Here is an 11427-nt window from a genome sequence, read left to right on the forward strand (position 1 = left end):
TTTTTAGGTTACAGCAAGAACCTTCCTGTCGCTCTGCCCAAGATTGAGGCTACCGAGAACAGTCAATTAGGCACAGTCATATATAATCCCAGAAAATTAAATACAGGGTGATTCTTATGTTATTTTTTTAAGATCAAGAATCATCGATTAGAAATTGAAAATGTTCCATCGTATCTTCGTCTCTACAAAAAAGCCGCAGTATTGCCTGAAAGGCGAAGCATTGATAGGGTAGCAAACTCTTATACAATTATCTGAAGTAAGACTGATTTTTATCGACGGTGTAAATTGAAGTAAACATTCGCGTACTGGTTAAATTAACAAGCCCAGACAAACATGGACAGATCTCACTAGCTGACCGCGAGGAATCGCGCTCGGGAAGACCGGGAAGACCCCCCGAGAAGACCGCGCGCATGAAGCTACCAGCCATCGCAGCTCGCCCTCAGGCGTTGCACCCGCCGCATATTAACTCCAAGATGCGACGCGCGGGCAGCGTATATACTCCTTACACAATAGTCGTGCACTCTCTATTCTGGTAGTCTCGTGGACCCTCTCAAGAGGTTTGCAAGACCACTAGGTGCTGAGGGAGTCTGTAAACTATTCCAGATGAGTCAGGCAACTGAGATAAAGCATCACATGAAGCCGCCGAAGGATTCAGGCAACTGTTCTCGATGAGTCCGATGACTCCACCAGTGTGTGTAAAGTTACCCTCAGTGCGTGGTGCAGGAGTCTAGCAAATAGAGTAATGTAACTAATCCATGTAAGTCGTTTAACTCATGGCTGGCAGTGTCGAGCCGATTTAAAATCAGTCAAAAACTCTTGCCGACAATGCAAAGTCACTTCTCAAAATGACTATTGTGAAAAGACAACATAGAATAATAATCCATAGCTATAACTTGCCATAAATCATATGGCACGTTAGCAACAAAAAGTGAATATTTCATCACTCTTTGTTATTGTCTTCCGGAAGTGTCAAATGTATCAGTCAGCAGAGCATCACCATGAACGCAAGACAGTTAATTCTCATTACTATTAAACTGGAATCAATGGCTAACCATGCAAAACAGTTTTAAAGAAACATTGAACATGCAACTACATTTGCACGACACTGCAATGCCACTCTGTACCACCAAAACAGTACGTCACTCACACAAAAGTTCATTTCATCACACCACATCTCATATAATAAAAAGGCTTTACGTTAAACATATGTCACTCTACTCACATACGTTTTATTCAGAACTTGGGATTTAACCCCCTAAGCAAATAAAGTACTCGTAACATATAAAGAAAAAGGCTACATTGATGCAAAAAGAAGTCACCGATAATAAAGTACAACAAGAACAATATTCTAACTTAGATTAAATAATCTGTGCATTACATCTGCGCATTACAAAATGCTTCCTGAAAGCAACTGATTGGCAATAGATAATGCAATTTAACAGTATAGAACAGCTGTCTTACTTTATGGTACACTTGTTGGCACTTTGTCACACAACTCGTGCACCTTTCTTAGCTCGAGTTGAAAACTGAAAAACACCACATTCAAAAGTTGTGCATCAATTTTATTCTTTTATACATTGTGCAACAGTGCATAACAACTTCAGAATTGTAACAAGAATTACAGCACTACTTATACTACACATTTTATTTAACATTACCATATTTTTTAAGACTAATAGCTGACACCGACAATTTCACAGAGATTGCAATTAGCGCTAATTCAAAACTTGCGTTAAAGCAAACACGTTGGCAAAATATGTAGCACAGGTAGTTGTATTTTGTTACCACAGAGATAGTGTATTAATGATAAGTACAAGGAAGGAAGCAGAGCAGGTGATAACTAAACTGCAGCCAGCTACACACCCGCAGCTGTAACAATTCAATGGACAGGGTGCATAAAGAACCAAAAGACACAAAGAGAAATGAAAAACATGAGGAAAGGTTCTTTTACTCATCGCAGGTCATCTTGTAAGAGCATATTATGTACCGGCTGTAATATGCCCTCAGTAAACACATGAATTAGTTACATTAGACGCCACATTTGCGTGTCAAGCATATTAAGTTCTTGCGATTTTTCTTTTTTTTTTCTTTTTAGCTTTGCGACCATGACTAACTTACGTAAAGCCTCTTTATGGCTTGGCACATTTATAGAAAGAAGTGTTGCTATAAACACTGCAGGCGATTACGCTCGAGGGGAGAGCGCATTATACCGCGTACTTCTGCGACGTAGGCTTCAATGGAACGGCTGTACCTGCGCTCGCAGTACAGACTAATTAATCGCCATGCTGCCTACTCTTCGGCACCACCGCAGCACGTGAAAAGCTGTCGCGGTGTTGAAATCGCGCATGCGATCGCGCATGCGATCACGACCGCAGTTCGTCCCTTCACCGGTTGCCGAAGCCGTCTCCTGTTCGCTGTGCGCCGTGGCCCAATGAGGCAGGCCAGATGAACCCGCTGTCACGCCGCGATCACATCGGCGGAAGGGGCGGGTTGGCCGAGAAGTAAAGCTTCCGGACGCGGCAGGGGGATCGTAATATCCAGAACATCTGCGTTCAGAGAAGGAGGTGGTCTCGGACGTATCGCTTGCCCGCTCTGTCCTCCCACTACCTGAATCCGAAGATTCAATGATCATAACGTCATCATCGGCTGCAGAGCTCCTCTGCCAAAGCGGACACACTTGGAACACGACGATTACTTCGTCATCTGCAGGCGGGTTTTCAAAAGAAGCAACGCCACTGGACGCTCCACCTGCCTCTTGGCCAGCTTTGCGGCACAAGTGCATCATGTGCAGGACGTCTGGGAAGGGAAGCAGGTGCCTCAGACTCGACGAAAGAGACTAATCCACATACCGTACGGGAAGAGTCTGACTGTCATTTCGCCGATGCACCTTCAGCTTGCGTGCGATGTTCGTACGCTCTGATAAACCCCTACCAAACCGAGCAGGGAAGTTTACTGACACAAGCGGGTCGTCATCCGCATGCGCCTGCTCAGAAGGCAGACTCGCGGTACAATGGCCACTGTACTCGCGGTTTGCGCGACAGGCATGGGTTCCTCACGCACGCACCGCGTTTGCTGGGAAACGCTCTCGGAAGGATCAGGTCCCCTTCGAGGTGGAGAAACGCGTTCGGACACAAGCGCTCCATTGCCATTGTATAGCATAAAAAAAACATGGAAACTTCTCGGACTCGGTAGCCTCAATCGACCTGCTATAATCAGTAGATCGACTTTCCGAAGTAGGAATTAATAAATTCGTTGGACTGCGACGGAGGCTCCTCGTCGGCGGACTGTCTGAGCTGGGAAGGTTGGGCGTCATTACTTGCAGACTGCGTCTGTTCACGAAGTGAGTGCTGAGCTGAACCTCAACAACCACGCCATTGGCGCCGTTCTTTTTGCCTAGACGATTTTCTCAGAGGCGCCTCACGGTTTAGCTACAGGCTGGCCAAGGTCAGAGGAAACTGATTGCGCAACACGCGTTTCTTCAAGTGCTGACAGCCTTCGCGAAGTAGGCAGTTGCTCCAAAGCAGCAACCAAACTGGATTGGCGCCACACCCGCTGGGTAAGGAAGTTTTCGAGTTCAGCGAGTCTCTTGTCTGCCGATTGTCTCCGCGCAGCAGACCCCTCAGACTCAGGCAGGTACAAAAATCACGTCATCAAGAGCCGGAGCCTTTCTTTGTTGTAATGGAAAGGTATAGGGAATGGTAACTGGGGACTCCCTAGGATCGTGCAGAGAGTTTTGGCGCTCAACGCGAACACGCTGTGTTGTCTTTGGAGGAGCCAAGCTTGTTGACGGGACAAGGAAGTCATCATCACCGCACTGTCTCTGCCCAGACGGGGCGTTTTTGTACGCACTAATTGACACGTCAACACGCAGAGATCGCCTCCGCGACGTATCTAGCCATCCGTCAGTGGCAAAACTCATTTCAAAAGAAGTAGCGTTTTCCGACTCACCCACGACGTCGGTGATTCCAGATCGTGTCTGCAGATAAGTAACCCTCATGGTGCTCGGGATGTGCACCAAGCCTGTCATCGTCGGCAAGCCGTCTGGGTTCGACACGTAAGCTATCAGCGGCACACAGACTCGGTTCGGAAGTGCAATCTAGTGAATGACCTTGCAGCGCGTAATGTTCTGGCTATCCCCAAGCCCGTCGCCGTGCTCCGACCTCCTCTTCTGAGCAGAACGGTTTTCGCACAAAACATTCCCACTGTCGCCATTTACGGAGCCCCTTTGTTGACTTGAAAGGGGGCTCTCGGGTCGAGTGCCAGACATGTTGTTATCGATGGACATTCCTTGAAAGGAAAGCAGGATACTGGACGGAGTATTCATTTCGTCACTAGCACCCGTATTGGGTTGAGGGGCAATGTTATTGCGCGTTACATCCCAGAACTGCCTCAGTCGTTCATGGCAGTTTCACGCTCTACAGAATAGACAAGCCTGCCATCGTCGCAAGACCCAATTCGCCTGGAAGCAACACTATCTGGTACTGGGACATCACTATCTTCACACCGGTGCGATGTTCTCGTCTGCAGGACACATTCGCGATGAATATTCTTCGGGGGCAACAAGAAGTCTAAGACCGGCCGGCCACCTGTGCTGAGCTGGAATGATGCCAGAGGCACCCCGTACATCACCTCCTCTCTCCCTCTGCTCAGGGGAGGCGCGTTCAGCACCTAAGGTCGCGTCTCCGTTTTCTGAGCACCCTTGCGATGAAGCGCATTTATCTGCTGCAGCAATGCTGCTGCCATCATCAGATGACATCAGCGAAGACTGACAGCCCTTTTGGGGCGAGCTGACCAGTGCTAATTCTAGTTCATGCGGACGAGCGACAGCGTTGGCTGTATCAGCTTCTTCGCGAATGTGTGTCGAAGTCGTTGTGCCTTCTTCACTGCAATAGAACTCGGAAATGGTAGCTGCGTTCGCAGAACTCTTAGGAGCTTCTGGTTGAGCGAAGTCTCGACGCCCGATACTAGCGCTCGTTGCATTGGCCTGTTTTTGTTTACTGCCGCACTCAACTCTCCAGCTCCAAGTGACTGGTACACTCGATTGGGGTCGGAAGCGAACACGTCGCACCATCCAAGTCACGCCCATAACCCACTGAGCTAGGAGACGAAATCGGTGAGCCACTTGTTGATGGACAATCATTTTCCGTCAGGTCTATGAATACATCACGCCGACAAGCCCCGATCTCATCTGTGTGAACACCTTCGCGATACGTTGAGGACAGGACACATATATTGGCATGAGAATCCCAGTTCCCTGTGTCAAAACGTGGCCCCACGTATACAGCACAATTTGAACGAACACCACCGCTTTCCACTACAGGATCCTTAAACACCGCCGTTTCCATCGCGACGGGCTTCGGCTCCACTTTCACAGAAACACGCTCGACTGTACCCCGACTGGGCGGGTCTTCCGTTACGGTACATGCGATCTCACTGGAACCAGGGACGGTAGCCGACGTCGTCATTATCCCCTGCAATGTTGAGTAATCCCAATAAACGTCGTCGCTATACAAAAAAAAAAAAAAAAGGTGTCAGACCATGCAATCCGCTACGGTAATGTGGTACATACAATAAATACACTCAAAGTACTCACCTGGGGATCAGTTGAGTCGCAGTTGTGAAGCAGTCGACCTCCGCCCTTTGCGGCAGCAGACGGTTGCACGAGCGCAACAAGTCCAACGGGCCCACCGAAAGGCGTTTCGTCCCACGACGCTCCCAGTGAATGAAACTGCACTTCGGGTCCGATGATGCCAGTGCTTGTGATGACATGGTTCTTCGATGCCTTTTTGTTAGATACACTGCATGTCCTGCTTAGAGCTGATTTCTTTGCAGCCACAGTCTTCGACACACTGCGCGTTCGCTGCTTCGCCGGCGCTGGAGAACCTCGGTCGACGACTTGACGCCGACCATTTTTTGACGGCGCTTTATCTCGCCTTGCTTTTGAGTTGTTGCCCGCCCTGAGACAGCCTTCGACGCTTTGCCTGCGATGCTCCTTTAAATCTGGTACATCCCTGCTGTACTTCGGCCGTACTGCCAGAAGTCGTCGAACGACCTTTACCCTTACGAACGTTTTTTGAGAGAACGTCCGGTTGCTCAGCCTGCTGACGCGTTGTACTTGCCGTGGCTTCAAGTATACCGAACCAAGTTTTTTGCCGACTTGGCTGGCGCGAACCTGCTGGTTCGTGGTTATTCCTCGCGGCACCCTTCGTTTTCGTCCCGCGGAGACAACTACGGACGCAAGAGATTCCACCGAACTTGCATTAACTCGTTCTTCGCATCTGTAGCCAGCGCAACCTTTCGATGCCTCTGTGGCAGCCGAAGCGTCTTCTTCAGTATCGGCGCAAGGCGTCTCCGGCGTATCCCCTCCTTGCGACATTTCTACGCTTTGGCTTTTCGTTCAAGCAACATCCGGATGGCAGTCCACCCGTCACGATCATCGCACGCCTTAATCCGTACCGCGCCTCGAAGTAGCCGTCGACGTTCGTGGTGGCTTTGTGGCAGGGCGAGGTAGGCGACTGCTGGCCGGTCGGAGCCGACCGTTTCCGCGACATCGATGCAGCACGGCGTCTCGAAGCTTCGCCGCAGTTGCAAAGAATCTAAACGTCTTTCGACCTCGGAGGAAGACGCCGGCGATCGGACCCCTCTGGCTGAGCAGAGACGCGCTCGCTTTCCTCGGCGGCCGTGGCTCGAGCTGGCGATTTGCGTCGCGTCGGAGAGCGGCCGGATCGAGTCCCACAGCGCGCGGTAGCCGGGGCACCTAGCGCATCGTGACGATCACACACCGAAGACAACTTCAGCATCACAGTCTTTCTCCGGGGCTGAAGCCACTCCGACGGCCGTTGCACGGTGTCAGTCACAGTAGCAGGAAAAGCGGCGTCGCGCAGCCCATGGTTACAGTGGCCTGTCTAGAAGCATCGGCGTGCGTCTGTCTAATGGCGAACCACGGGAGGCGTTGGTTGAATCTAGTTGAATCGTGAGCGGAGCGGTCCCTGGTGGGACGCGTTTATCGCCGGCGTCTCAAGTTGCGGACACAAAGTAGCATAGTAAAGCTTTCTACATGTTGCGGGCGGATGCGCCCAACGCCGGGGTACGGCGTCCGAGGAGGAGGGTTGATATCTGTCCTGAAACCACGAACGCGCCGTTCATTCTCTCAGTGGTAGGGCGTGCGTTGCCGTCATATGGCGTCGACTGAAGCGTTCGACGCCGGCAAACCCGAGTGCCCTATAAATAAATAGTGGCCGAAGTGGCGGCCTTCTTGAGAAATGCCTGCGGTGAGCTGCCGTGAGACGGCGCTAGAAGCGCAAGACGATGGCGACTAGAAGAGCTCGAGGACGTTGTTTGCACGTTTTCACGGTCTCCTCAGACAAGTAAATAATTCCCCGAGGAATTTGGGGGAATGTTACGAGTACCGTGTTATCAGTGACGAGCAGGCAAATTCGAAGTCTGTGGCTTCATTAGGGGCTGCTTGCAAATTTCTGAACCCTCGTTTCCTGCCAGTTCACAGACGGTAAATGAAACGCTTTAAATCGACTGCCCTTGGAGACCCAATGAAGGTAGCAATTTTACATCTGAAAAGAATGGGAGCTTGGTGATATGCGCCTACAGCCTGAAGCGTGTAGGTTAATTAACAAGTATTCAAAGTAATTACTCAATGTACGGAGTACTAGTTTTATTCCTATTACCATGCATCATGTGAAGCGCATAGTTCGTTTTTCTTGTCTCCTCGCTGAACTATAGAAGGTGCGTTGTTTACATTTAGTTGAAATAGGCAGCATGTTGTGGTTGAAATACAATAAATGTCTGCATTACTTACGGTCTTTGAAGTCAATTACTAGTCCAAGCGTATTTTGCGAACCGCGTAGGAAGTTTATTTATTATGCTTAAAGAACTCAACGTGCATTCCACATAACGTTTATGTAAGTGGGAAAGGTGAAACAATATGTATAATGAACGGCCAAAGTTTTAATGTCGTCAGTGGATCACGAACTTTGCGAAAACATTTTTCAGCCGAAAGAGTTGTACGGTTATTTCCGCAATCATTTATTAGGAGGAGTGTATCGCCTTTATTTCACCGATTTTACGCCACAAAGCGTATGGACCTTCAAGATTCAAAATTCGAGTGATCACGCACGCAGTTTAGTGGACGAGAACAGAATTCACATAAGTTCGCCGACGATTACGATACTCCCTAATGCGAAATTTTAGCGCAGGTCTAACTGTGTTTTCATGCCGCGATATATAATGTATCTCGTGCGACACGCTGCAAGCGGAGCGAAATGTGGCGCGACTGCCTCGCTAATCGGCCGGGAGATCGCGAGAAGCAGCGCGCGCATGAAGCGTGAGCGCGATTCACGCCGCAGACAGACCATCCAGACCACGCGCGCTACTCTGGCGCCATCTCGTAGCCATCGTCACCGCAGTGCGCGTCTTGCGCGGCACTACTACAGTGGCACTACTGACGCTTTCGCCATACCCTCCTCCGTCGCTTTTCTCCTCGCACTCTCTTCGCTCTCACCGCTTTTTATAAGGTATTAAAAAGGTCTTCATTGCATTGTCTTAAGTCAGAGTCTGAGTACTTCATACGTTGCACTAGAATGGGGACTAGGCGTGACAAGCCCGGAGCCAGTGCTTCCTTGCAGACTTACGGATGGTCGATTAATATTTTTATTCAATTAACGATTAATCATTCGTCATTTTAGCCTTTAATCAAATAATCGTCTTCGATGCAGGTTTTTTCATCAATTAATCGATTAATCATGCACAATTTTTTCCGGGCACTTTAAAAAGGTTGAAACACAGTTATCTACTTTTTAGGACCCTATTTTAATGTTTGAGAGGTGGAACCAAGTTAGATATACATGTGTATAAAGTTTAATATTTAATTTGTTAACATACTAAATAGAGTTGGCATTAGTGGCCTTTGAAAATGTAAACATTATATGTTATAAAATGGCACTTAGAGCAGCATGAAACAAGATGAATGGCACTAGTGCATCCCGGTGGAATACAGGTAAACAAGAAATAAGAAAGTGGCAGAAGTGCAAGATGAAGTCCATCTAAAATATGCAAGGAATTGCAATATGCACAGGGGAAACGAAAATTACCGGAGTGACGCGCGGACGTCAACACGTTTGACGCCGCATATCAGAGGCCATCCAATTCGTTGTGCAACTATGGTGTTCTTTTCCTGGGCCTCACCATAGACATCAAGCTACTGTGGCGACGCGTGGTTGAAAGTGTTGGGGCTGCATCAGTGCAAAGAGTCCAGGCACTTCGTCGCTTGGGAGGTGTATACGTTGGGGAAATAATCGAATATCCATGCTTACACTGACAACAAGCCCCGTTCTCTATCAGCGCGCTTGGAGGCAATATATAGAAAGGGACTTCGCTTGGCGATGGGAGTTGCTCGGGCAGCTTCAAACAAGAAGGTTACTAATGAAGCAGTCTCTCCCACTCCGCCTTTCGGTGCCTCAGGCCTTGTTCACACAGCAGTTAAGACTGGGCGAGTCCACCGCAGGCACGGCGCTTCTCCAGCGGCTAAGAAGAGCTCACTCTCATTTCCGTGCGGCGCTGAACACCTTCGAAATTTTAGGATTGGAATGGCCCCTAAACGGAGTATTTTCGGCCCGTCATGGTCTGTTTCGGACATTACCTGCAGCCTCAATGTACCCCGGCTACCGGCAAAACGCATCATTCCAATTGCCGAAGCTAAATTCCTTGTACTGGACCACTTGAGCACACCGCACCAAAGCCACCTACAAGCGTACACAGACGGGTCGGTGTGTGCACAAACAGATAGCTGCGCAGCGGAATTCTGTATATCCTCCCTTCGTGTATCATGGTCTAACCGTCTGGATCACGTAGGTTCGTCTACAACAGTACAAATCGCCGCAATTACCGTGGCCTTGCGAAAACTATGGGTATACTATGATACTGCACAAGATATCGTCGTGCTGACGGACACAAAGTCCGCATTACAGCGATTACATCTTGGCCCATGTGAAAACACCCGTGCACTTAGATTTAGGTGCACGTTAAAGAGCCCCAGGTGGTCCAAATTATTCCGGCGTCCCCCACTACGGCGTGCCTCATAATCAGATCGTGGTTTGGCACGTAAAGCCCCATAAATAACATCTTGGCCTACCTCGAGAGCAGTTTACAAGGCAATCTCTAGCACTGATCAAAGATCTAATGAGCTAGGAATTTAACGTAAAAGTTTACTCGATCCCATCCCACGTAGGAATTGAAAGAAACGAAAAAGGTTGACGCTCTTGCACGCCTAGCGCTGACATGTGTCCCAAAAATGAGAGCGCCAAGCATTTTTCAGAACTCTAAGTATGCAATCCGTTATCACTTTAAGGCGATCCACAAGACTTCACACCAAACCTGTGTGATCCATGGACTTACTCGCGAAGGAGCGACGCTGTTGTACCGCATCACAACCGACTCCGCGTACACACCGGCTTGGTCATTCAAGACAGGAATTTGCGCTTCTCCGCTCTGTTGCTTCTGTGGTGATATCGGCGACATTGACCAATTCACTTAGCTATGCCCACAGTTCCGCACAGAAAGAAACGCGATGGTCGACAGCCTGCGAAAGAGTGGTCTTTCGCACAGGACAGTAAAAGACGTCGTTTTCCCCGGAGGGCCCGCGGCAATCAGGAAGAGAGTGCAAAGGAATGCTGATTGCCTTCCTGTGAGACACGGGGCTCATTGACACCTGGTGATACACCCCTTATCTCAACTCATAGGAGGCTCGGGCGGAACAATTGCCGGCTATGTATACCAGGCTAACCCCGCCTGCTGCAACACTACCACCACCACCCCCCAAACCATGGAATGTCAATTGGCAGGGATGTTCGGGGGAAACCGACACCTTCTTGAATGGCCACACAGCCAGCATGTGGGAATAGACGCTCGGAAGCTACACATTTGCTATAATTGACATGAACTTCATCGCTATGTCAAATACGTGCTCCAAACCGGCGCGCACGCCGTGCGTCGTCTTTAGTGGACTAGGTGTGACACGCCGATCAACGCCTGGGTTGATAGTATGCCTTGAATTGCGAGGGCATTTCAAGCCTCCGGCTTCGGGTGGCGTGCTGGTGTGTGCGGTGTGGGTGAAGAGAGGGGAAGCATTCAGCTCGGCATCACCGAATGCTGCACAATGCCGTACTGCTGCGTACCGCACTGCAAATCATGGAGCGGCCGGAAAGAAACCGGAGTATCATTCCACGAAATTCCCAGTGACCAAGAACTTCGCGAAAAGTGGCTTAAGGTAATCTCGAGAGACAACTGGACCCCAAATAGCACATCTTGTTATTCCACTGTTTGTAGCCGACAAACAGTGGAATAACAATTCGTCCCGTCCGACTTTAAAGAAGGGTGCACGACACGAAGACTGAAGAAAGGCGTTGTGCCCAGCGT

General features: G+C 49.4%; 1 protein-coding gene across 1 annotated transcript; it reads right to left on the minus strand.

Annotated features, from left to right (window-relative positions):
- Window positions 1-5006: 5006 nt before the first annotated feature.
- On the minus strand, window positions 5007-6772 carry LOC125941033 (uncharacterized). The gene is made up of 2 exons (XM_049657944.1): window positions 5594-6772; window positions 5007-5471 (listed from the first exon to the last, which is right to left on the minus strand). The coding sequence occupies exons 1-2, from the start codon at window positions 6374-6376 to the stop codon at window positions 5007-5009; spliced, it is 1248 nt and encodes a 415-aa protein (XP_049513901.1). The 5' UTR covers window positions 6377-6772.
- Window positions 6773-11427: the final 4655 nt, after the last annotated feature.

The sequence above is a fragment of the Dermacentor silvarum genome, chromosome 10 (assembly GCF_013339745.2).
Source record: "Dermacentor silvarum isolate Dsil-2018 chromosome 10, BIME_Dsil_1.4, whole genome shotgun sequence".
In the NCBI taxonomy this organism is placed as follows: domain Eukaryota; kingdom Metazoa; phylum Arthropoda; class Arachnida; order Ixodida; family Ixodidae; genus Dermacentor; species Dermacentor silvarum.